Genomic DNA, 27,790 nt, shown 5'->3' with positions numbered 1-27,790 from the left:
TAACAGGGGAACAATATGAGAACAGTACCACCAAGGCTGGAGACGGAACAATATTGTAAGAGCATATGGGAGAAGGACGCAACCCATAACGCCAATGCTCAGTGGCTAGTGGATCTGAGGGCAGACTACAGCAATCAGAATCAGAATCAGAATCAGAATACTTTATTGATCCCTGGGGGAAATTATTTTTTGTTACAGTGCTCCATTTTAAACCAACATTAAGACAAGACAGACAATACGCTAACTAAGAATAGTACAATATATACATATATATACATACATACATACATAAGTCACTTATAAATAAATATTTGGAAAAGAAACATGTGTAGCTGTAGCAGCAAACAGTGTGTTAAGTGGATGCGTTGTACAGGGAGATGGCCACAGGCAGGAATGATTTCCTGTGTCGTTCAGTGGTGCTTTTCGGTAATCTCAGTCTCTCACTGAACGTGCTCCTGTGACTGACCAACATGTCATGGAGTGGGTGGGAGGTGTTATCCAACATTGTCTTTATCTTGGACAGCATCCGCCTCTCCGACACCACCTTGAGGGAGTCCAGCTCCATCCCCACAACATTGCTGGCCTTACGGATCAGTTTATTAAGTCTGTTGGCATCTGCGACCTCCCTGAACAGCGGCAGACATCCAAGAAATGGCCTCCAGTATGAAGAGTTGGACAGCACCAGGCTCTGACATGGCTCAAGTCTACTGGCGGAAAAGGTGACTGTGCTGCAGCAAGGCTTCTGACAAAAACATCTAAGTACTCCCATGTGACACCGTTGCTTATACAGATGCACTGGCTCCCTGTTGAATTCAGAGTCCATTTTAAGATACTGGTTCTGACATTTATAGCTCTTCAAGGACAAGCACCAGCCTACATCATTGAACTTTTACAGCCCTATGTCCCTAGTAGGTCCCTGAGGTCTTGTGATCAGGGCCTACTTGTTATTTACAGCATACAAGGCTGAAAACCAAGGGTGATGGAGCTTTTGCCACTGTGGCCGCCAGACTGTGGAACTCTCTTCCTCTCAAGATCTGCAGACTCAGTGGTCACTTTTAAAAAAACAACTAAAAACACATCTTTTTAGAAGTGCATTTTGTTAACTTTTGTTTTATACCTTGTGAAGCACTTTGGGGCGATCGTGGCTCAAGAGTTGGGAGATCGCCTTGTAATCGGAAGGTTGCCGGTTCGAGCCCCGGCTTGGACAGTCTCGGTCGTTGTGTACTTGGGCAAGACACTTCACCCGTTGCCTACTGGTGGTGGTCAGAGGGCCCGGTGGCGCCAGTGTCCGGCAGCCTCGCCTCTGTCAGTGCGCCCCAGGGTGGCTGTGGCTACAATGTAGCTGCCATCACCAGTGTGTGAATGTGTGTGTGACTGGGTGGATGACTGGATATGTAAAGCGCTTTGGGGTCCTTAGGGACTAGTAAGGCGCTATATAAATACAGGCCATTTACCATTTGTGATCTTTTATCTAGAAATGTGTTATATAAATAAAATTTTACTTACTCCCTGAGTGTGTGGCAGTACAAGTGAACGAGCTGCTAGTTGATTAGAGACACATGGAATGGCTAATCGAAGGCCAGACAGTCCTGATCCCCACGGACCCCCAGAAGGGACCGGTCCCTTCCATCTAACAACCAATAATCTGCCTGAGTACCACATGTAAGCCTGTGTCAGGCATCATAGCGGCTAAGATGAACAGGTACATGGGTCAGTATATGGCACAGAAAGGATTTGGAAAGAATACCAGAGGCGCAAAATACCAGCTACTGCCATTAATTAATTCTTCCATCTTAAATATGATCAACCCATCTCTAATCGGCTATGTACCACAGGCTTTTAAGGTGGCTGTAGTTAAACCTTTACTCAAAAAGCCATCTATAGACCCAGCAGGTTTGTATCATATCTATCTAATAGATTCCAATTGGTACATGTAAATGGAGAGCCCTCTTCACACATTAAGGTCAGTCATGGTGTTCCACAGGGTTCAGTGCTAGGACCAATTCTGTTTACACTAGCATACATTTTCACTGCTATGCAGATGACACCCAGCTCTTTCTATCCATGAAGCCAGGTAACACACACCAATTAGTTAAACTGCAGGAATGTCTTAAAGACATAAAGACCTGGATGGCCGCTAACTTTCTGCTTCTTAATTCAGATCAAACTGAAGTTATTGTACTCGGCCCTGAAAATCTTAGAAATATGGTATCTAACCAGATTCTTACTCTGGATGGCATTACCTTGGCCTCCAGTAACGCTGTGAGGAACCTTGGAGTCATTTTTGACCAGGACATGTCCTTCAATGCACATATTAAACAAATATGTAAGACTGCGTTCTTCCATTTGTGCAACATCTCTAAAATTAGAAATATCCTGTCTCAGAGTGACGCTGAAAAACTAGTTCATGCATTTATTACTTCCAGGCTGGACGACTGTAATTCATTATTATCAGGAAGTCCTAAAAACTCCCTGAAAAGCCTTCAGTTAATCCAAAATGCTGCAGCAAGAGTCCTGACAGGGACTAGAAAGAGAGCAGATTTCTCCTGTATTGGCTTCCCTTCATTGGCTTCCTGTTAAATCCAGAATTGAATTCAAAATCCTGCTCCTCGCATACAAGGTCCTAAATAATCAGGCCCCATCTTATCTTAACCTCTTAAGCCCCAAGGGAGTTTCTGAGCTTCCTGCTCGAAAATGTAACGCCCAAATTTAATTTATTATTTCTCTGCAGTTACAAACTCTGTCCTTACAATATTGGTATCAAAATAAAGCTAACACTTGGGAAATTTCATCAGTGGTGTAAATATTGAAGCAGATATTACTGTGTCAAAGTTACTGAGACTGGAACACAGAAAAAGTAAGTAGATTTTATCCTCACCTAATTATTTCTTTTTAATTTTTAGCATATAACCCATTGAAAAATATGCCTCAGATCACATTTGGTTCCAGAAATTCAGTAACCAACATATAAACATCATCTGTGCAAAGATTTATGTTTCTAAAGTGAAACAATGAAAAACTACAGCCCTGTCAATACATGAATATCCAGACGTTGTACAAAAATGTCCAATTTTGGCACACAATTGGACACCATGCCAGTTGATTTTTTTTTTAGCATATAGTTAGGGCTGGACCAAGTGACCCTGAATCCTCCCTTAGGTATGCTGCAATAGACGTAGGCTGCCGGGGGATTCCCATGATGCATTGAGTTTTTCCTTTCCAGTCACCTTTCTCACTCAGTATGTGTTAATAGACCTCTCTGCATTGAATCATATCTGTTATTAACCTCTGTCTCTCTTCCACAGCATGTCTTTATCCTGTCTTCCGTCTCTCACCCCAACCAGTCGCAGCAGATGGCCCCGCCCCTCCCTGAGTCTGGTTCTGCTGGAGCTTTCTTCCTGTTAAAAGGGAGTTTTTCCTTCCCACTGTCGCCAAACTGCTTGCTCATAGGGGGTCATATGATTGTTGGGTTTTTCTCTTTACCTATGAAGCGCCTTGAGGCGACTTTTGTTGTGATTTGGCGCTATATAAATAAAATTGAATTGAAAATGCAAGCTCCATGAACGCACACAGCTGTGGATTCCAGCTGCATTCGTAGTTCTGCAAAGACTCCCATAGAGTCGAGCTTTTCAGTTCAATCAGCTGCATTTCGATGTCCTCTGTGTCCAGGAAATTAAGGCAAGACAAACCCAGCTGCTCATTAAAGCTTTCTGGTTTGATCAGAAAAGAAAACATTGGTCCATACGCCTGTGAATTCTGTCTCGAGTCTACGGATGTATCTGTATATTTCCATGGTGCCGATGCAGCACTGAGCAGACAGCTCCTGAAGCATTTGAAGTGTTGGAATGTGGAAATTTCAACATCGCTTGAAAAAACTGCCAGCTAGCAACGTCCCTCTCACCAGTTGGCTAAGTTATTTTTAGCCAATTACAGGTTGAATCTGGTAGTTGGGGTTACCGTCATTAAGAAGCAGCACAACTAATGTGTCTATGCGAGCTAATTTGTGATATGCACCGCTGGCCCGGCCTTTTATTTTTTTAATGCACCTGCTCAGATTAACTCACTGCGTGACGTGCCCAGGGCTGTGCTGGGACAAAAAAATCAGCCTGGGCATTTTGACTAGAGACTGGCCCACCAAGTATTATAGGAAAAGCCATAAAGCCTTTGAATGAAAACAAACGCTGTTGTGACAGTGATGTACAGTCTTGTTGGTATATGTATGATTTCTATACATTTTACATCTGATAAAAACTTTGGTTGTAAGATTCAGATAATTATTTAATAAAAGTGAGACATTTTAAGTGAGAATAACAAAGAAAAGTATTTCTTTGTGCCCCCCTCTCCCTGTTAATGCCCTACCTGGCCCCTGGCAAAACTTTGCAAGATCCGCCCCTGCACAGTTACCAGCTGTCAGCTACTTAGAAAAGGATCCTGGTGTTATTTGTCTCTCAGAAACAGTTCATAACTTCCCTTCAACTCACTCATGTCACCTAAAAGGTAAACCTGTTTCTCCATCACCTGTTCAGCTCTGATGATCCAGTAAGGACATCTCCTGCTTTCAGCTTCATGTTTACCTCTCACCAGATAACCAAACCATATCATGACCAGCAGCTTTTTTACAGCTGTGGCTCCAGCAAACATCAGCTGATACTAGAAATTAATATTAAATAAATTCTAACAACAGCTGATCAAGCTTAAACGTGCTGCTGTTGTTTAACGCGACATGCGCTGGTTTCTTCTTTCTGGCGCAAAGTGGGCGATAAATAAACACGAGAGAAAAGCCGATCAGCTGATCATTGATCAGTTTCATGATTGAAGTAGAAACAGGAGAGAGAATGAGAGAAGAAGAGCCAGTTATGCAGCGTAAATACACAGAATAACTCCAGCTTTGTGTCTTTTTCTATTCTAGCTGAAGTACGGGACAAACTGTGTTCCTTTTCAGCTCAATACAAAACGTAATATTTTCTCTGAATACGTGACGATTCCGTTTTTTACGGGACGGTTGGCAACTCTACTAACTAACCTTATGAATAAACAGCACAGAGGCACTAATCATAGCAGCACAGGAACAAGCTCTGAGCACAAGATCCATAGCGGCTGGGGTCTATCACACCAGGCAAGACCCCAGGTGCAGGCTGTGTAAAGATGCCCCTGAGACAATCCAGCACAGAAGTGCAGGGTGTAAGAAGCTAGCAGGCAGGGCATACATTGAACGCCATAACCAAGTGGCCAGCATAGCATACAGGAACATCTGTGCCATGTATGGCCTGGAAGTCCCAAGGTCAAAATGGGAGACGCCCCCAAGAATGGTGGAGAATGGCCGAGCTAAGATCCTGTGGGACTTCCAGATACAGACAGACAAAATGGTGGTGGCTAACCAAGCTGGAAAATTACCAAGTGCTCAGAGAAGAGCTCAAGAAGATGTGGAGGGTGAAGGTAGCAGTGGCCCCAGTGGTAATCAGAGCACTTATTGCAGTGACTTCCAAATTAGGCGAGTGGCTCCAGCAGATCCCAGGAACAACATCGGAGATCTCTGTCCAGAAGAGTGCAGTCCTAGGAACAGCTAAGATACTGCGCAGGACCCTCAAGCTCCCAGGCCTCTGGTAGAGGACCAGAGCTTGGAGGATAAAGACCGCCTAAAGGGGCGAGAGGGGAATGCATTCGATCTCGAACAAAGCACTAAAAGGATTTTAATATGTTAAATAGATGGATACTTTATTGAGCCCATAAGGGAATTTTTTTGTGTCACAACAGCATGATAAAGTAAAAATAGTAGAGTCTACAATACACAACAATAAACAACACAGTTAAAATAAGAGTGTCACAGGTGTCCAATAAGGGCCTTATATTATGAGATATAATTCCTGCAGTATACAACAGTGACAAAAAACAATGAAAAGTAAAAATGGTTTAAATAGTAAAGTAAAAGTTGGTTAAAAAAAAGTAAATGTAAGACTGGCGTTGTGTAAGAGAGAAGTGTAAGTTGCATTTAATAAATAAAATGTAGACTATAAATCTGCCTTAGAAGTGTGGAGTAGAGCAGGTGCGATGGGTTATCCATGGTGGAGCACAGTCCCGTCTCTCAATGACTCAAATGCCTCCAAGTTCTGATTTATGATGCTTCCAGCTTTGCGGATTACTTTATTGATCCTACTGCCATCTCCGGCACTGACGTATCACTGCAGACCCCACCCACCCTGGCAATGGACTGTTTAAAATGCTTCCATCTGGTAAGCAGTATAGAAACATACAAACATGCACCACCAGACTGAGGGAGAGCTTTTCCCCCAGATCTGTGAAATACATCTAAATTCTATTTGTGACTTCCTGCACACATAGATAGTGTCCATTCAACTGTTTTATAGTGCACCTCAAATCAACTCCATGCCTTTTATTTGCTAAACTGACAATGACATAATGAAGGAATTGCCCACACCTGGCCATGGAATCGACTTTGAGTCAATTAGCTAATTACTTTTGGCACGTGTTAAGGAGCAAAAACTCTTAAACCCTTCACCCAATTTCAATGTGGATACCCTCAAATGGAAGCTGAAAGTCTACACATTGTCCATATCGGTTATATAACTGTAATTGGAATAGGTTTCTGTAAACACGTATTTTTTAAAAAACAAACACACAAAAAAAACAACAACTTGTGTCTGATGTGTGCCGAGGTACCAAAACAAAACTTCGTTATGTGTGAACATATAATAACAATAAAAGATGCTTGCTCTTCTTCCAGACTTCTCCACATAGTTCCTCACCACTCCTGCCCAACCTTAAAGACGTGGTCGGCAATCCAGGAGACAGGAGAAGTGGTGATACCCACCCCGAGCAACTTCTCACTTGAATTGTTTTTCCTTGGAAAGACAAGTAATATGATTCTCACAATGCTACCAGTTCCACGCATGTGAAAGCGAGCATGTTGCAACAGGCAGATAACAGCATCATCCACCCCCACAAGAGGCTGGTAAGTGAACCGAAGAGTGTTGAGAGCATGTTTCACCTGGAAGCTAAGTCGGGCAAGAACCAGTCTCTCCAGCACCTTGATGACATGTTAACGTCAAGGTAACTGGTCTGAAGTCATTCAGACCTGATGCGACCAGGGTCTATAGCTTTGCTTTGGTGTAGTCCCTACACTTACGCTCTTAGCTGGACACCAATCACTAGGGATGGGTAGCGGTATCTGGTGCCATTATGGCACCGGTTCTGACATAACCGGTAGTAACCAGACCGAAAAGCAGCGCACATTTCAGTGCTTTTTTTTTTTTCTTGAGATGTCATACACTTTGGATTCTAGCCAATCATTTTACCTTTCCAAGGATAGTAGGCGGTACGGTACGTATGTTCTTTTAGAGCAGAGCTACAGATTAAAAATGGTCAAAGCGGTCAAAAGTCTGGCTGTACACAGCAAGAGATGCAAACTCAGCAGCCTGCAACAAGTGCTTTAAGGTGATAGCTGCAGAAAAGGCTAACATTGTTATCCTTTTACAAAAAAAAAAAACCAAACACAGCTAAACATGAGAGGTTTTAGGACAAAGTTTGTGTCTTCCATTGTTTAAGCACCGGTTCCAACCAAAGGAGGTATGTTGTATCAACAGAAAAGGCTAACTTGGTTATCATTTTGCAGAAAAAAAAGAGACTGCTAAGAGGTTTATGGACAAAGTTTGTGTTCTCCATTCTTTAAGCACTGGCACCGTTTCAAAAGTACCAGTTTGGCACCGGTATCGGATAAAACCTAAACAATACCCATCCCTACTATCACAGTCCGGTATGAGGACTGGCAGCAGGGGACCCAGTACTGACCCTGTTAAGATAGAGAGTCAGTTCATTGTTCGTGCTGTGTGCAGGCTACTGCCAATTTATCTGATTGAGGGCATCAGCTGCATCTCTCCACACCTCTTTGGTGTTATTCAGATGGACTTTGGTCTGTATGCATCTACACCTTATTAGCCCCACATTCAACTCATTCAGCAGGGCCTTCTTGTCAATGTTGATCCAGGACTTATTGTTGGAAAAACAGCATACAGTCCTGGCTGGGATTCAATTCAATTCAATTTTATTTATACAGCGCCAAATCCCAACAACAGTCGCCTCAAGGCGCTTTAGGTATCTTCACAGAAATGTATGTAGTCAGTGATGCAGTTGATGTCAACCCCATGTGGATCACAGAGCATGTCCCTGGCTGTAGTCCTGCAGAGGCTCTGTCTTCCTTACCTTGCCTTCTCACAGATTTGTTGGCAACAGGAAGTCTTAGAAATGGAAGAACTGCGCGTGTCCATCGTTATAGCAACACAGCTGAGCGTCCCATGACGTAATTAGTATGTGACGCGCACACTACAAAGTGGACATCGAGGCGACGATATGCCTGCTGCTCAGTCTGTGGACCATGGCATTGTTTTTTCTAGCCATTTCCTTTGTTGCCAGGTTTTAAAAACGGCGGTTTTGATTTTCATGAATGAGACACTCTCGTGACGCCACTGACTAGCCAACTGGTGGCATGCAGTCTGTTGACGTCACATTTTGGGATCATTTGGAACCATGGCCAAGTAGGTGCTAAAAAAAGGACCTGTTACCTGGTACTATGACCTAATGGCAAACCCTGAAAACTGTGACGAGCCAACCTGAATAGGTACTAATTGAAAAGGGGCTTAAGTGTCCTGTATGATGACACACAGAAGGACTCTTTATTTTTATTTTTTTATTTTGTTTTTGCATAAATGGATAACAGTTTGCTGGTAAATTGCAAACTGCATCCAGGACAAATAACCATGTTACAATGCTAACTTCATCTCTTTTAAAGTAAATGGCCTGTAAATGGCCTGTATTTGTATAGCGCTTTTCTAGTCCCTAAGGACCCCAAAGCGCTTTACACAACCTGTCATCCACCCATTCACACACACATTCACACACTGGTGATGGCAAGCTACAATGTAGCCACAGCCACCCTGGTACTGGGGCGCAAGTACCTGCAGAAAACATGCAGACACAGAGCTAGCCAATGAAAAAGCTGAGTGCATGCTGACCCAGAACCATGTGTAACAAAAGGATGAGGAAGTCAGGCTTGAGCACTGTAGCCTCTATTTCTACCTATACGTGTGTTTCTATCGGGCGATCGTGGCTCAAGAGTTGGGAGTTCATCTTTTAATCGGAAGGTTGCCGGTTCGAGCCCCGGCTTGGACAGTCTCGGCCGTTGTGTCCTTGGGCAAGACACTTCACCCATTGCCTACTGGTGTGTGTGAATGGGTGGATGACTGGATATGTAAAGCGCTTTACTAGTCCTTAGGGACTAGTAACACACTGGTCCTTAGGGACTAGTAAAGCGCTATATATGGTAAATGGCCTGTATTTGTATAGCGCTTTACATATCCAGTCATCCAGTCATCCACCCATTCACACACTGGTGATGGCAGCTACATTGTAGCCGCAGCCACCCTGGGGCGCACTGACAGAGGTGAGGCTGCCGGACACTGGCGCCACCGGGCCCTCTGACCACCACCAGTAGGCAACGGGTGAAGTGTCTTGCCCAAGGACACAACAACCGAGACTGTCCAAGCCGGGGCTCGAACCTTCTGATTACAAGGCGAACTCCCAACTCTTGAGCCACGATCGCCTCATTATAAATACAGATATTTACCATTTCTACAGTGACATCACTGGTTGCCATCTTTGCTTTGAGTTCTTATGTAAAAACTAAAAGACAGTGTGTATGTGTCCTCACGATATGCATTTGTGCTGGTGTGTGGGACTGTATTCTAATGTTTATATTGTTAGCTGCCAATTATACAAGCCTGCGTTTCAGCTCATTTTACTGAGTAAAAAAGTAACAGAATTACTTTCTCTGGCAAGTAATGACTGTGCTGCATTATATTTAAGAAAAGTGTAATGATCAACACAGGACCAAAATATTTATTACACAGCATACTATGGGACTTGCACTACAGACCAGTCAGACATCCATATAACAGAGATATCCACTTACCTAGCTGGGCCTGATTGGACTCAGACATCTGTATGAGAGCACTGTCCTTCTTGTTGTAAAGAATTTTCACCCTCTGGACATCACCATACACTCCTGTGACAGACCCAGAAGCCGGCAATAGGAGAAGAGGTTGGGACGAAAAAAAGCAGGCAGTTAGAAAAATCTCAAGGTTTCACAGGAGACAAGGATATTTAAAAACAAGGTACAGCAGAGACGACAGCATAGAAACACAGGTTTATTTTAGACTGTAGAGTGTGAGGTGTATGAAAGTGTGTGAAAAAACAGATAAAGGATAAAGAAGAAGCACCCTCTAAGCAGAAACGTTATCAAGCTATGTGAGATGGCTAAAAATAAAAACAGCATGCAAAAACCAATGGCTTAGACATGCATTAACTTCTTACTAAGTAGTAAATTTTAGGGCAAAGTAATGACATGACATAACCCAAACCAATTAACAGGCGGTCAATGAGGATTCAAAATGACCAAATCTACAATCAGCAAACAAATATAGAGAAGCTTGTAATGCTAACAATGACAATATTAATAATAACTATGATAATAATAATAATAATAATAATAATAATAATAACAACAACAATAATAATAGTAACAACAACAACAAAAAGTCAGAATGAAAGTAGAATAGAAAGAGTAGATACAAGAAAGAAAAGTAGAGCTAAAGAAAGAAGAGAGAGAGAGCTAACGATAACATACCGAAGAGGGTAAACAGACTTTGGGGCGTAACCATCTTTAGAGGGAGAGAAGAGCAACAAGCAGCGTGAGACAGGTAGAGAGGTAGAAGAGTCGGAGCGGAGCGGAGGTAGAGATGGACAGATCGATCCAGAACGGAGGTAGGTAGGAGGAATGGTGGTTTTTGTTTTTCCCCGGAGAGTGATGGAGGTGGTGGGTCATGGAGGAGGGGAGCAAGCGGTGGATGAGGGGTCATGGAGGGGAAGAAGGGTTGGTTAATATGGGAGGAAGAAAGGGTGATTGAAGGTTATAAATTTATAAAATCCCCACCAGCACACGGAGTGAAGGTGGAGCAGGGTAGAGAGAGAGAGAGAGAGAGGGGGGGGGGGGGGGGGGGGAGAGCGAGAAAGAGAGCGAGAGGGAGAGAGAGCGAGCGAGAGAGAGAGAGAAATCAGGGAGGCAAATGCAAATTTGGGTAAGGAGATTTAAAAAATGAGGAATGGGGAGGGACAAAAAAAATAAAATACAGGTCAGTACACTGGAATAATGCAAGTAGTTTGGTCAGAGATAATGGCTTGGATCAATGTTGTCTTTGGAGAAAATAGAGCAAAGTTTAAAAAAAAAACTGGCTTTCATCCTAGACAAGCATGGGATAAAGGTACATTCATCTCAAATCATAATAATATTCAAACTCATTCACAACAATGGGACAAATAGAACATGCAGCAGCTGTGAGAAAACTGAATGTCTTTCAGCAATGGTGTGACACGAGTTCACAAGGAGATTAGATAGCATGCAGTATAAAAGGCAACAAAATCTTGCATGAAAGAGTTGATGTGAAGGCCACTTCAGTATAACATGGCATTCACACAAATCCACAAAGCTAAAAGAAAGCATGAGCACAGTATCTTAGCATCAGGGCTTTAAGTGGTGTAGATACTGTCCAAAGGCAGAATAACACAACCATTCACAGAGATGAGCAGAGCAGACAAGTCAGATGCCAAATCAGTTTAAACACACAAACCAAAAACAGAAGAAAAGGGATAAAAGAGCAAGCAGCAGGTGTTTGTTCCCAGGGCTTAGACACAGTTAGGAGACCACAGAATGATTTCATATGAGCTTTCATATGAGCTGAGGAGAGGTGAGGAGAGCTTAGAGAGAAAAAGAGAAGACAGACAGTTAGCAGAGTTAGATGCAGTTTGACAAGAAAAGGGAAGGTTTGATTATCAGAACAGGAAAGAGGGGAGAGGGTTCGGGTGCCTATGAAATAAACGTCAAATCCTGCAGTCACCAAGTGGACCAAAAAAGGAAAAACAGGGGGGGAGAATAAGTTCTTGCTTTTAAGAACAACACAAAATTACAGTAAAGAAATGTTCATAGGAAAAGTATTTTATAAAACTAGACCTACAACAGGAGCCCAGATGTAGAACATCAACTGCTCCACACAGCTCAGTGATTACAATGAAAATGATGTCTACACACGCTGGTTAGGAGGTAACACATATAGGCAACAGGCTATCTGAATGCGAACAAATATTATACAATCAAAGGAACCTTTGGGAAACTACAGCTTACATAAAGGAAGCCTTGTTTTTCCTGCAGTTCTAAGACTAGAAAGTTCATGAAAAGCAAACTGTGTGTTCAGTCTGTGTGTGTCTCACACAAAAGCAAAGTAAATTATCAAGATTAACAGATTCAAGTGTCAAACATGAGTTTTTTTATACACATCTTTAATGACAAGCACAAGAAAACAAATCTGGAAATAGAAAAACTGACCCACAGCGAGCAACAGAAAAAACAGGAACAGATGAATGGAGGTGGTGTGTAGGAGCGGTGGAGTTTTAATTGTAGACTTTCCATTTTACTGGTGTTACTGGTGTCAGTATTACTAACCTCTTCATTGAGGTTGCTAACCAGCAGGACCCCACTGGAGCCTGTCTGCCCAGCGAGGGCCACCCTGCCCGCTGCAGCAGCAGCAGCTGCCGCCGCACTCAGAGGGTTCAGAGCTCCTGACGGGAAGCAGACAATCACGGAGTGGAAAATCATTAACGATGTTGATGATGGTGACAATACATCATGGGAAGAACACAGTACAACCCTCTCAAACCCTGCATGTCTGACCACACAAAACTGTTTCTTTGTACCATACACAAAGACATTTTCTACTGTCTGATACACTGGATGCACTTTATCATTGTTTTCCAAAAATGATCACAGTAACTGTAACAAATGCAGTAATGCAGCCCAGACACACTGGGTTGTGTTTCTCTTCCTCCTGGGTATCTATCACATGCGAGGTGAATGGTGTTACCCTCTTAAAATAATCTCAAAATAAGAATGTGGACATGTAGTTGTAGGAATAGTAGTTTTTGTTTCACCCAACCAACTCCTACCAGTGGCGTTTAGAAGCTGTGATTTCGCACCAATAACCAGGGACACAGTTCAGCTTTGGAGCCAATCAAACTGAGGGCAGATCACAGACTGTTGTTCTACATAGAGATTGAAAATGTGACGTCACTCAGGGGTAAAACCGCAAAGGATTCTGGGAACTCGTGGCAAGAGGTACTAGCGCACGCAGGCTTTCAATTAAAATCAGTTATACAGCGATAAAACAGAAACACAAAAATGTCAAGAAGCTGTTGTGTTATTAACTGCAATAGCCAGTCACATGACAGCCACGGGAAGCCGACGGGTAAAGAGATCGGTTGTTATCAGATTACGTCGTTGAAGAGAAATTGTTCGAGCCATGTTTCCGAAGTAACAAAGACGCGACTGGATTGCAGCCATTCAAAGACCAAATATAACGTCCCAGAACTCTCCAGCTCACAGGTTAGTCTGCTCCAAGCATTTACACGAAAGTCAGTCTGCTGTTGTAGTTAATGCGTCATTTTTCTTAACATAATTGGTGATATAGGTTACAAGCAAGTCTGGCGCTGAACAGAAATTGTGGCGCTATGCTCCTTTATTTATTGTGCATAAGTAGTGAATTGTCCTGACACAATATTGCATTTCGCTTCTGTTATTATGGTACATTGACAAAAACATATACTTTTATTCACAGGATAAAACAGGTTTTTGTATCACTAATTGTCCAGTACGATTACAGCATACAGTATTATTGTCACTGCTACATTTCTGTGATGCTACCAGAAATTATTTCCACTACTAATTAATTACCGTTGAGCTCAAAGGTCCTATTAATAAACGGTTAACGAATGTGTATTTATGACGACGATTTGTGAGACTGGTAAACTTATGATACGTACGATGGTCTTTACTTTCTACACGGTGCATTTCAAGGTCCTGCACCCATCCGTCGGTAAACTGTACCTGGGCTTGTTGCAGTGACCTGAAGTTACTAAACTTCATGAGTGTATGCACTCACTCCAAGAACCGTATAATTATAAATATGAGCGTGGTGAAAGTTAAGGCAGCACGCTAACGTCTTTTGTCCCTCTGTGTACTCGTAAGGGTCTGACACTTTCACACCTTTGATTTTTTTCCTCGTATCTTTTCTTTGACTTTTCATCAAGTCTGTCTTTGTACGGACCGGCATTGTACACGTTTTGTACATAACATTTTGGGGGGCAAAGAAAGAGCAAGAATTTATTGGAACCGAAGAATGAACGTTTTGCGGTGCTGCAAATGCTTGCGTTGCAAGACAAGACAATAAGACAAGATGGCGCCGAGTATGGCAGCCTCGTCGTGAGCTCCCCCAAGCAACGGCTTTCTTCTGTGTTTAATTTTACTTTTCCTTTATTTTTTCACGAGAAGCACTTGTCTCCTTGTGTACGACCGACAAACCTTACTGGACATAAAAGACGGTCTTTCTTATAACTTTCCGGAGTTCAAGTTTTGCAACACGGACGCTCCGTTTGCAGACCCCCCATTCATCTCACCTGAGACGCCTTTGTTCTCTGGCCCTGGAGGCCGCAAACGCCGACGCAGAGGGAGAAGATCTGGCGTTCTGGTTCGACTGAGACGGCGCACTAACAGACCACCGTTACCCAGTTTATTACTGGCTAATGTGCAGTCTCTGGAGAACAAGCTGTGCGAGCTTCGGGCACGGATCTCATTCCAGTGAGAGATGCGGGACTGCTGCATGATCTGCCTCACAGAAACCTGGCTATCGGACAAAGTACCGGACTCCGCAATACAACTACCGGGGTTCTCTGTGCACCGCGCGGACAGGTCACAGGATCTTACTGGGAAAAGCAGAGGCGGTGGTGTGTGTTTCATGATCAACAACAGCTGGTGTGATTATGCGAACGTGCACCCGGTCAAATCCTTCTGCTCACCGGACCTGGAGTACCTGATGATTAAGTGCCGGCCATTCTGGCTACCGAGGGAATTTACAGCAGTGATTATTACGGCTGTTTACATTCCCCCACAAGCCGACACTGACCGAGCACTCAGGGAACTGTACAGCGCGATCAGCAGTGAGGAAACCGCACACCCAGAGGCAGCGTTTATCACAGCCGGAGACTTTAATAAGGGAAACCTGAAGAAAGTCTCACCAAAACTCCATCAACACATCCTTTTCAACACACGTGGAAACCGGCAACTCGACCACTGTTACACCTCTTTCCGGGATGCGTACAAAGCCCTCCCCCGCGCCCCATTCGGCCAATCAGATCACTGCTCCATCCTGCTCCTGCCCGCCTACAGGCAGAAGCTGAAACAGGAAGCTCCAACCCGGAGGGCGGTGCACTGTTGGACGGACCAATCGGAGTCTGCGCTGCGGGACTGTTTTGATCACGCGGACTGGGAAGTGTTTAACGTGGCTGCTAGGGACATTGATGAGTACACAGACTCAGTCTGTGGATTTATCAGGAAATGCGTGGAAGATGTCGTCCCATCCAGAACAGTTAAATCCTTCCCAAATCAAAAACCCTGGATTAACGGAGATGTTCGCGCGGCACTGGCGGCACGGAACACCGCCTTTGCCTCCGCGAACACATCGGACTACAAACACGCACATTACCAACTCTGGAAGACGATCAAAGCAGCCAAACGTGAGTACAGGGACAGGGTGGAGCAACAGTTTGACAACCCTCGGAGTATGTGGCAGGGACTAAACACGATCACAGACTTTAGAGGGAAAACCAGCACACCGCAGACCACGGCCTCTCTGTGTGAGGATCTAAACGTATTCTACGCTAGATTCGACACAGCGAACACCATGAGACCGGACAGTGTGCGCACCGCGGATGACGTCAGTGCACACACTGTGTCTGAGGAGGATGTGCGGAAGTGCTTCAGGAAGGTGAACGCACGCAAAGCTACTGGTCCGGACGGGATTCCCGGCCGCGTCCTCAGGTCATGCGCGGCTCAGCTGGCTGGAGTGTTCACGCACATCTTCAACCTTTCCCTCTCTCTGTCTGTAGTCCCAGCCTGCTTCAAAATGGCCACCATCGTCCCTGTACCCAAATCCTCCACCATCTCCTCATTGAACGACTGGCGACCTGTAGCCCTGACCCCCATCGTAAGCAAATGCTTCGAGAAGCTGGTCAGGGACTTCATCTGCTCTGCACTACCCGACTCACTGGACCCTCTACAGTTCGCATACCGCCACAACAGGTCCACTGATGATGCCATAGCCCTGACACTACACACTGCCCTGTCACACCTGGAGAAGAGAGACACGTATGCGAGAATGCTGTTTGTAGATTACAGCTCAGCATTCAATACCATCGTTCCCTCGAAGCTGGACAGGAAACTGCAGGATCTAGGACTGAGCAGCTCCCTCTGCAGCTGGATCCTTAGCTTCCTGTCTGACAGACGCCAAGTGGTCAGACTGGGCAGCATCACCTCATCCCCCATCACACTGAACACTGGTGCTCCACAGGGGTGTGTACTGAGCCCTCTCCTGTACTCACTCTACACCTACGACTGCACAGCCACTAACAGCTCCAACATCATTGTGAAGTTTGCGGACGACACTACAGTGGTGGGTCTTATCACCAACGGTGATGAGACGGCTTACAGGGAGGAGGTCAGCGCCCTGACCCACTGGTGTCAAGACAACCATCTCACCCTCAACGTCGCAAAGACAAAGGAGTTGATAGTGGACTTCCGGAGGTGCAGAGAAGTACACACCCCCATCACCATCAACGGCGCTGCTGTGGAGAGAGTGAGCAGCTTCCGGTTCCTTGGAATACATGTCATGTTTCTCAGGTCTTTGTCTGAATTTCTACAAACATTATTGCTAAGGATTGTCTTATTGCATTGGAGTCACACTGGGTTAAATATGTACACTTGGGTTTTAAGGGGTATTTATTATTTTCTTCTTTTTTTTTGGGTTGTATGGAAGCCCCAAACGCAATTTCATTGTTCTTGACAATGACAATAAATAAATAAATACTAAATACTAAATACATCTGGCTGAGGATCTTACGTGGTCAGTACACACAAACAAAACAGTGAAGAAGGCGCAGCAGCGCCTCTTCTTTCTCAGGAGACTGAAAAGATTCGGCATGAGCCCCCGCATCCTCAGGACCTTCTATCACTGTGCCATTGAGAGCATCCTCACTGGATGCATCACCACCTGGTATGGCAACAGCACCGCCTACAACTGCAAAGCTCTCCAGCGAGTAGTGCGGTGCTCTGAACGGATAATTGGAGGTGAGCTTCCCTCCCTCCAAGACATCTACAGGAAGCGGTGCCTGAGGAAAGCGGGGAGGATCATCAAGGACTCCAGTCACCCCAGCCATAAACTGTTCAGACTACTTCCATCAGGAAGGAGGTTCTGCAGCATCCGGTCCCGTACCAGCAGACTGAGAGACAGCTTCTTCCACCAGGCCATCAGACTGCTGAACACGTCATAGACACCTCAGCTTCACTACTGGAACTTTAACATTATGCACTCCATACTGTACAGTAATGCCACTGTTTTGCACATATTCAACTCTGTATATTTTATATATTTTATTATTATTATTATTTTATTTTTTTTACTATTTAATTTGTAAAAATGTGTACACACACACACACACACACACAGGAAAATATTTAGTATACACATCCAGAAATGCATACACTATTATATATTGTACATATATTTATTAGTTTCAGGTTGGCCATTCTTGTATTTTGCTCGTTTGTGTTGTTGTGTTTGCACATCTCTGTTGCTTGTGGGGCTCGCACACAAGAATTTCACTCGCATGTGCTGTGCCAGTGTGCCAGCACATGTGATGTGACAATAAAAGTGATTTGATTTGATTTGCATGCAATGCGCGAAAGTCACGTGGTCTGTCAATCTCTATTAGACCCTGACACAAGACAGAGGTTATATTGAATAGATGGAACAACTTACTTATAGCGTTACAAACATTACCTACGGTAGTTAACGTTCTATTTTGAGTTTCCTTTACGGTAATTCAACACACACTCACAACTTGACCCATGACACCTTAATGACTCCCATGATGAGAGGGTGGGTCAACAACTCTCAGGATTACCTCCTAGGTGAAAACTCCACTACGCCATTTATTCTCTTTTGCTTATCCTCATCATGACCGCAGAGGAGGAGGAGTCTATCCCAGTTACCATAGGGCGAAAGGAAGGGTACACCTTACACAGGTCACCAGTCTGTCGCAGAGCTAACACAGAGAACCAAACAACCATTCAGACTGTGGGCAATTTAGAATTGGACTGGTAATCTGGCATAACGGGCCAATGGACCGGCCTGAAGAGCTGTTGCACCAGCTGTACGAACACTGACAGCAGCCCATTCTTTCATTTAGACACTGTACTACCCAATCAAATCTCTTAATGCGATCAGCCCCTCCCCTACCTTCATTGTGACCTCACACAGCTGGTACAAGACGTGAGGAAAAGACAATATGTAGATGGTATGATAAGCTATGTACATTAGACTATACGGCAAGATTTAAGAAAGGGCACTAACTCACGTACACACGAAGAAACTTCATCAATTGGTTTAAGTCTAAATAAGGGAACCGAGTCAGTCAGTGGTACCAAGTCTCATGTTGTGGTGGTGACGGTCCAAGAAATGTGACTGGTGCAAAACCAAGCTTTTACCTACTGCAGAAACTGTCAGAAGCTGACACCGTGTGGATGCAAACCTGAATCTGTGGTCTTACCTGCACAGAAATGTGCATGTGCAATATTTGAGACCAGACACATTTCTGCAATTACACAGATTTGGGGGTTTAAATTAACCCTTTAAGACCTACCATAGAGCCAAGTCCGCCAGAGCTTATATTATATTTTTACATGCTGTGGAGCCATTTTTGGGAGCATTTCAAGTTGCTATACATCAATACAACCATTATAGCCCAAATTCTAATAATATGTCTGCATTAAGTCCATAGTAACTACAGAAATTGCAAAAAAGTGCAATAAACTACAAAGAATTTGAAAATCGTCTTTTGTTTTTTTAAACATATATTTCTAGTTAGAGAAATTTAAGAGGCTTATCCCTCAAAACTGCAAATACAAAAAAGTTGCACAAACTAGTTTCCCACCACAGGAAATTTATTTTAAGTGTCTTCATAGTTTTATTTTTGAAATACACCAATTTTCATATACTGCAGGAAAAACAAAAAAACAATCCTATGATGCAAATTTGCAAAAAAAAGTAGCATATGCATCAAAATAAACTATTTCCAGCAGTGCAATATGAGTCCTCAGCATCCCAGAAATGACACAAAGTCATAAAGTCAAACATAACTTTTAAAAAGACCAGCATAGGCTCATGAGGGCCCTGATGGTAAAAAACTACATTCCCGCGAAAATGACGTCACTTCCGGTTTCGGGCAGGTCATGGTGGACATGCAAAAGTTCGCGCTGACGTCTATTCCAACGTAGGAAGTGTTATGAACAGCTGATCGGATCGGCAAAGCGTGTTTCTGGAATATTATGTTTTTGTTGCTGCAAGTGCTTTTTATGCAGTTTTTGCAAAGCTTTATGTGGAAGGAAACTGTGACCGAGGACAAGCTGATGGCATAAGATGTAAGTACAACTCCTCTGGTTTCATATGCAAAAAAGATTATTGCGCTAGCTTAAGTGGTTGCAGAGCTACCGGGATTTTAAAAAAGTTACGCAAAACGGAGCGTGCCCGCTCCGACCGGCTTTAAAGGGTTAAACAGACGAGCTTTTTATTTTGTGTATTAGATACACCCTTGCTCTGCTCAACCTCCACAGAGAAAATGACAAAGTCAGTATGAGAAGAGGGACACCTCAGTGTCAACCATGTTCATTTTATTTTGTGAAACATACTGGGACTAATTCCAAAGTATGACTGGGAAGTGAGTGAGTAATTTAAAAATGTAAGTGGCTAATCGGATTTTTCAAATTAATGGTTCCAGAGAGACAAATATTTCTGGTGCTTGAATCCACTTTTGAAAGGATGTAGAGTTATCCGCAGCAGGAACAACAGGCACTTTAAGATCCTTCCTAATATCTTTTCTTCTTGCCACTGTATTCAAAAAACCTGAATCCTACTGACCAGCAAAGGAAAAACAAACAAAGAAACAGCTTACTTTTAAAGAGGTGATCTTATGATCAATTGCGATCAAGTGCATCCAAGTGTATTACAGTACCTAGCTGCTACTTAACCACTCAATTCCTATGGAAGCAGTAAGGGTGTGCTTAGTTTTTGACAGGCCTGCTTCTATGTATATTTTATGTTAAATAAATGTCATGTACTGTCGTTCATCAGTCTATAAAGCATTTCTGGCAGAAAAGCACTGAATAAGAGCCGGTCCTTATCTAGACTGTATTTAGCTCATTAGCCTGCTGCTAAGGACCAGATTATGTTAATTATGTGCAAAAGAGAAAGTTGTTTTTTTTAGTTGTTAGTTTAATTAGTTCATGTGGTTATCAATCTGAACTTAGTTTATCTGATAATTTACCTTCTTTTTTTTTGTTTTTAAAAAGGAGGGGAAAAAGTAATATTTACAAATGTAAGTTGAAGATGCTCGTGTGAATTCCCGTCACACCAACCTGATTTAGAATGCAGAGTGAGAACAAACAACGTCAAGTTCAAAAGAAGAAAGATAAAAGTGGGATCTACCTGGGATCTTACCGAGGAGAGAACTGGAGTCTTTGCTGAAAGCAACGGCAACTGTGGGGTCAAAACTGGGCTGGCCATCACCAGCTGGCAGCTCAGGTCGGGTGTAGTCGCGACTCTTATCATTGTTGTACTTCACATTCAGGTTGACCAGCTTGGAGAAGTCAATACGGAGTGTGCAACAGGAATTGTAGATGTTCTGGCCATCCAGTGCCTAGGAGGAGGAAAATGACATCTGTGCTCAAGAACTGAAAAGGTCGTTACACCATTTGTATTATTGATGGTAGCAGCACGACGCCGCTTCGCTGAGTCTGGCACATTGACCATTTAACCATTAGCCATATTTTATGATTAACGTAGCTGCTACTGGACTGTGGTTAGATAAAAGATGAACAGCAGACTGAATACTGAGCCATGACAGAACAGATTACAAATCCATGATCATGCTGGCTGTGGGGAACTGTAGATTCAATTCAATTAAATTTTATTTATATAATCACAACAACAGTAGACCCTATGATAATACATACAGAGAAAAACCCAACAATCATATGACCCCCTATGAGCAAGCACTTTGGCAACAGTGGGAAGGAAAAACTCCCTTTTAACAGGAAGAAACCTCCGGCAGAACCAGGCTCAGGGAGGGGCGGGGCCATCTGCTGTGATTGGTTGGGGTGAGAGAAGGAAGACAGGATAAAGACATGCTGTGGAAGAGAGACATTAAGATAAGATGGGGCCTGATTATTAGATGAACTCTGCAGAGTCCAGAGCATGGATAACTAATGCAGGCAGGGCAGCCTGAGCTTTCAGGCCTGAGGACCAGAGGTGACGGCCTGAAAAACTGCAGACTGAGGGAAGCTGAAAGCAGATGTGGACAACACAGTAAAAAGTAACTTTTCTACTTTCACAGTAACTTACAATCTTTTTGACAGTAAGCGCTCAGGTTTTTATATGATAAAATAAAAAAAATCTGAAACTTAAACACTTATTTTGTTAAATATAACTTATAAATGGGAATATTGGATGAAAATTAACAGGCCAAGTTTTTCAAGATAAGACTTCATCACCTTTACTTATATTGTTGCAGGATTGGGGGGGTGTCAAAAATGATATAGAGTATTTTCCTAAGACTCATATAGAGTTTGAAAATCTAGTACTGGGACAATCCTATTAGACATGCAAGAAAACATGACCATACCAGTTTGGCCTGCTGTGCACTGACAGGATCGCTGAACTGCAGAAGAGCCTGGAACTGATTGTTCTTGGTGAACGTGATTATCTTCATGACTGTGCCAAACTTGGAGAAAATCTGTCAAGACAAAGAAACTGGAGGTTTCTTGTTCAGCCACAAGCAGCAAATACTCTTTGTTAACTGCTGCCTACCTGTTGCAGTACGTCCAGCGTTACAGGGTAGAACATGTTATCAATAATGATGCGCAGCACAGGACTGGAAACTGCAGCCAGGACCTCCTGTACCTCGGACCCTGGTGACTGGGCTGCTGACACTGCTTGCAGCACGGCCTGGGTCCGCTACACCCGAACACAAGCACAGCACACAGCTATTAATGTAGATGGCAAATATCAAACAGGCACCTTCTACGGCTGTTGTTTTTTTTGTAATGATTCCAGATATTTCCAAGCATTTAATGCAGCCAAATAACAGCATGCATTTGCAATCAAGCAGTGATGAGGCACACGAGTTGAAAGCACGTTTTAAAAACATGAAGCTGTGCAACAACTAACATATCAGTCTGTTAGTTTCCACTAACCTGATTAGCAGCATCAGTTTTGAGTTCTTTGTGATTGGAGTACTGAATAAACACTTGGATGTTACGGATAAGGGGAGTTACTTTGGAGTAGTAGTTAACCATAGTGACAGCTGCCTCCTCTGTCCCCATCTCCAAAAACGCCTGAACGTTAGAAGAGAAGGCAAAAGAAGAAAGAAAGAAAAAGCTGAATTTGTTGACTCACTCTTACTTGGTTATTTTAATAATGAAATTCAACATGTTGCAGTTCGACTGCGTTTGGAACAATTGTCAGATGCATTTACAGGCTGGTGTCTAAGAATGGCTTGTCCTGTGTGAATTTATCTGCGCTTTCAAATTGAGCCTAACAACTGTTTTGGATGAAATTATACAAATGCTAAACAGCCTGATTCACTTACCTGATTCTTTCCCTTCAGTGTGAGAATATTGGTTACTTTGCCAAAGGGGAGGCCGAGGGCAATGACCTCAGTCTCTGAGGCCTCGTTTGGCAGCTTCCTAATGTGGATCACACGAGACGGCAGGGCCTCCTCCACCCTTAGCTTCTTACTATCACTGCCATTGGGAGCCCCATCTAAAATTTCAGGAGAAATGCTGATTAACTGAAAGGTGCACTACAATGACACACTGGGATCTTAAAGGTAAAGCTCGTGATTTTCTGCTACTGTCAACAAATGTCGAGAATTAGAAACAATGAGGCAAACTTAAAAAAAAACAAACAGAACATTTCCTGCATCAGCAAGTATGCTAGGATCCACACAGCACTGTGACGATTACAATGCGCTAATTTTTTGTGATGGATTTAATTGTGGAGACAAAACTGCAATGCAGTGAGTGAAAAGGATTATCCAACGAGTTGTTCAAGAACCAAGGAGGAAGTGTGGAGAGCGACAGGAATCAGCAGGTACAACTGTTTCAAAGAAGACCCAACTGAAAAATCTATGGAAGCTAAAGCTCAGAGTTCCTAGAAGGGGCCAACAGATCCTTCAGTTTAAGACTGTCCGTGTGGAAGACTGGGCCAAAATCACTCGTGTAACTAGTTTCTCCATACAGGAGCCATCTTGAGTATTAAATAGCATTAAATACATTTCAGTAAGCCTGTTCAATAACTTTTTCCCAGTTCAAATGTTCCAAGACAGGACTGGAGCTGTTCCAGAGACTGAAAGTGTGGCTGCGTACAGCGAGGAAAAGAACAGTTGAGCTTGTGTCCAGATAGATCCTTGTGAAACAAGGAAACTCCATCAGAGTATCGAAAGCTGGCATACAGGGAAGTTCAACTGCACAAGGAAGCTGGCAGATATGCTTAGGCCGTGTCACAAACTCAACAGGGGCGGTGTGGGAAGTGGAAGAACATCAGAAAAACCTTCATGCATGGAATGATAACATTTAAACAGAGAGGAGGGATATCCTCCATGTCTGTTCCAGCCACTGGCTATGGTGTGTAGGTGCCCTCCTACTAAGGAGCGTGATGTTACCCACCAAACAGCTCTCTCCACCTAAACTCATGCAGCCTACTTCACCTAATCCTTAGGTCTGCTGTATCGACTGGCTGCATGCAAATTCCATCAATCCCCTCAGAGTTCATGGGCGGTTGGAACGAACTCACCACTGTTACTGCTCATGCCAGAGTTGGAATTGTTGTACATACTCAGCTCATCCGATCCTCTCTGTGGAAGGAAAAGAAAACAGCATCAGGCACTGCTGAGAAAAAGACTTTCCTGACAGGCCCTTGAAGACAAAACATCACACTAATGGTTTCGCTCCTCTGCCTGTGTCAGTTTAAATTGCTAAAAGTAAGATGTAGGGATGTGTCATCTCACCCTGAGCTATACAAGGTCTCTGAAGGCCTGCTGGCACTGCCAGGCACCCTCTGCTCTTAAACCCTGACTGATGGGGTGGCAACCAACATAGCTAGGGACCCATCTCACACACAACTTTCTAATAGTTTCATATCCCACCTCCTTGTGGAGGTGTCGCCGAATTTGAACTGTTTGTTCTTCTGTCACTTGCAGGCTCAGCTACAGAAACATGGTACAGATAAATTCAAAGGGGAAAAGTAGCCCGAGTAAGGCCAAAATGGTGAGCACACAAGTGTCACAGCCAACAGGGTAGGAGTAATGGGTCTTCTAACAGCTGGAAGCCCACTGGTCTTTGCCTCAGACACTGAAATACTGATGAGATAAACTCATTTCCCAGGAGCACACTATCAGAACAATCTGGCAGTTCAGCCTTTACACACCTTAATGTACCTGGCACTCAACAAATAAGATTAGCTGCCCGGAGCAGCTAAACGCATTCACGAGCAAACAAGTGTGAAATGTGGAGTAACTTTTCCACATGCATATTTACTGGAGCAATATAAGGAATATAAGGTTTCAGGTTCACCCATTCTTATCCTCAGTCTGAATAAACACACTGACACAATAACTGGGAGGCACATGTCAGATTAAAACACGGATGTTTTCAAGTGGAACTTGTTTAATAGTCAAAGCACATGAATCCATCTGTTAACCGATAGCAAATAAGTCACACACATATTTTTCTTTCTTGCAACACATTAGAGCTTCAGATATGATTATTCAGAATTTAAATAGAAAACAACATTAACACTTATTCATGTTTATGAATGGACTCCATCATTCCCTGAATTAAACATCATCTACAGGTTGTGGATGATTAGTGGTTAGTTCAATACTGCAGGATAAAAGTTCTATTCCTAAGAAAATGTAATATTAAGCTCAAACAGCATGCTCTTAGGAAACAGTATACATACAACAGTCATTACTAATGCAGCTTCTTCCTTGCCATAAGGGGTCACCACAGCAAGTAGCGTCACCTCTTTGATTGGGCAGTTTAACACCAGATGCCCTGCCTGAGTTTGAACCAACAACCTTTCACTTGTCAAGCAAACTTATTAACCACTACACCTTGGAGCTACGCTAATGCAGCACACACACAGACAAAAACAAACAAAAGACCACCTGCTTTATTTTTGGTGGTCTCCAAGTTTTATATACCCCCATCTAGGGATTGGAACCGAGAGCCGGTTCTTGTAGAGAACAGGAGTCTGTTTCTACCTGTTAATTACTCCCAGGAGGATTAAGTAAAGTGCTGCGTTACTTGTTTTCAGTTCAGTTTATTTATACAGCACTAGAGCTGGCCGATATATCAAAAATTTATCGTTACCGAAATTTATGACTCTCATCGACGTCATTTTGCCCATGTCGGTAAATTCGGTATTTAAAAAAAAAAAGAATGTGCAGGTTGGCGATGTTCATGTCCCTTTAAGACTCTACTACCTGTAACAAGACGAGACACGGGTGAACAAATGGAGGACGATTTAAATGTTGAAGCAGCAGCGACGGAGGTAGAGCTGGTGGAGGAGGAAGAGGAGACGCTTGTTAACAAAAAAATGTTCAAGCCCTGCCTAATTTTAACTATCAGTGTTCTATTGAAGCTTTTTGCAAACAGCACTATTTAATGTTTTTGTTTAAGAGTTTGTAGTTTTCACTAGTCACATGGCAGTGCTTAGTATTTATTATAGTTTTTTCTGTGTTCAATTGACATTTGTGTTTGTGACATTATTTGTTTACAAGTTATATTACCTCAAGGCCTTAGCAGAGATAGGCCTTTGTCCATGATGGCATTACATTTGCACAATCATTGTTTACTTTGTGAATAGCCAATGTGAAACATATTTATTATTAAACTATTTTGTTTACAAGGGATACACATTTTTTAGAGAGCATGGTTACATATTGTATCCTACACTTTTTATTTTGTTCAGTTAATAAATCTTAACCACTAAAAGTGCTTACTACTATTGTCTTCATTTATTTTCAGTGACATTTTACAGTCCTTTAAAGTGGTAATAATATAATTGCAATGAATAGGTCTAGGGGGAATAATATTATCAAAATAACTGGAGGAACTATGCTGCCTGCCACAGCCCCATCAAATGAAAAAAAAAAAAAAAACGTTTGTTTTTTTGGCACTTGGGGTGGTTATCGTCCATTTATCGTTATCGAGGTTAACTGCTCAATTTATCGTGATATTGATTTTAGGCCATATCGCCCAGCCCTATACAGCACCAAATCACAACAGCAGTCGCCTCAAAGTGCTTTATATTGTAAGATAGACCCTACAGTAATGCACACAGAGAGAAACCCAACAATCATATGACCCTCTATGAGCAAGCGCTTTGGTGACAGCGGGAAGGGAAAAGTGTTCTGCATGTTTAAGTATGCACACATGTAAAGAAACTCACCTTTACACCAACTGCAACATCACTGATGCTGAAAGAAATAATTTTGTTTTCACAATTAAGGGATTTAAAACATCAGAACAACATAAAACAGAAACATACAAAACAGCACTAGATATGAGTAGATGTCAGCGTATTCTCATGACACTCCAGTCCATAACACATAGAACCAAAGCTGCTTCTTAACTCCACACTGTGCACGGACTGAATACATGGACCCTTTATGAATGTTATTACAGCCGCTTATACATGCAGTCTATTTCCTTTTCTGTGCTGATAAGTAAATAGCTTTGCCAAACGTGTATTCTACGCCTACATGACCTACTGCCTTTCCATCCACCCGCCTCCCCATGAGCTCACTTATGATTCATAACATCTTTAATTAACGTTCACGTTATTCTCGCTTCGACCCCAATGAACAGATACTATAAATGACACACTGTAGTACACTTGTAATACTAGTAACTCAACTCAACGTGATACGTCAAGTTTAAGTTTGATATCAACAGGAGGCATAGCTTAACTGTTTCTATGCTTTAACCGTAAAACTCCACAAAATAGGATGTTTTTAATCGGAAGTTAGGAATACTGATTTAAAGTAAGGGCACGTTTCACTCTCTTTACCTTTTACATACACTGGTTATTTAAACGCAGTCAGGTGCTACACAAAGGAGCAGTGGTAGTGTAGCATGTAGTTAGCATAACGGTTTGCTAAACTTTATTAGCCGAGCCGGTAGCAAGCTACTGTCAAGTACAACTTAGGAAAAAAAAAAGAAGCATTTTTCCCTGAAAGCGTCGCTTTATATGAGAGGCTTTTAAATAACAACTAGAACAGTTCATAAGAAAAACAGCGACTCGGTGCTAAGTTAGAAAAGCATGCTAACATTAAGCCGTTCCTAAATAGCAAAGAAAAATGCGGCGCTATGGAAACCCGCTAACACAACATTCCCATTTCCCCCGTAGCTCTCTCATAAAATGACGTTATCACATAGTTACAGCTCTGCTGCCGTAATATGTGTGAAATGCCGTGTAGTTAGCTTCACTGATTTAATATT

General features: G+C 42.9%; 1 protein-coding gene across 8 annotated transcripts in view; it reads right to left on the bottom strand.

Annotated features, from left to right (window-relative positions):
* The window catches only part of LOC146701080 (polypyrimidine tract-binding protein 2-like), a 37,321-nt gene that overhangs the window by 9,330 nt on the left and 201 nt on the right, over positions 1-27,790 (bottom strand). Inside the window, exons 1-12 of one of the 8 annotated variants that reach the window (XM_085467420.1) lie at positions 27,360-27,778; positions 26,739-26,766; positions 25,771-25,844; positions 24,078-24,138; positions 22,873-23,045; positions 22,478-22,618; positions 22,092-22,238; positions 21,907-22,017; positions 20,712-20,922; positions 12,566-12,681; positions 10,697-10,730; positions 9,983-10,075 (exon numbers count right to left, since the gene is read on the bottom strand). In XM_085467420.1, coding sequence (XP_085323546.1) covers positions 9,983-10,075; positions 10,697-10,730; positions 12,566-12,681; positions 20,712-20,922; positions 21,907-22,017; positions 22,092-22,238; positions 22,478-22,618; positions 22,873-23,045; positions 24,078-24,117 — 1,066 coding nt within the window. In that variant the 5' untranslated portion in view covers positions 24,118-24,138; positions 25,771-25,844; positions 26,739-26,766; positions 27,360-27,778. Of the gene's footprint in view, positions 1-1,117; positions 8,970-9,982; positions 10,076-10,696; positions 10,731-12,565; positions 12,682-20,711; positions 20,923-21,906; positions 22,018-22,091; positions 22,239-22,477; positions 22,619-22,872; positions 23,046-24,077; positions 24,139-25,770; positions 25,845-26,738; positions 26,767-27,359; positions 27,779-27,790 lie in introns of those variants that run through there. The other 7 variants (XR_014922129.1, XM_085467418.1, XM_085467415.1 and 4 more) reach the window with 7 other exon arrangements.

The sequence above is a fragment of the Copadichromis virginalis genome, linkage group LG9 (genome assembly GCF_057382275.1).
Source record: "Copadichromis virginalis isolate Kocher_CV1m ecotype Utaka linkage group LG9, C_Virginalis_male_GT1.1, whole genome shotgun sequence".
NCBI classification, from domain to species: domain Eukaryota; kingdom Metazoa; phylum Chordata; class Actinopteri; order Cichliformes; family Cichlidae; genus Copadichromis; species Copadichromis virginalis.
This window is presented reverse-complemented; position numbering and strand designations above follow the sequence as displayed.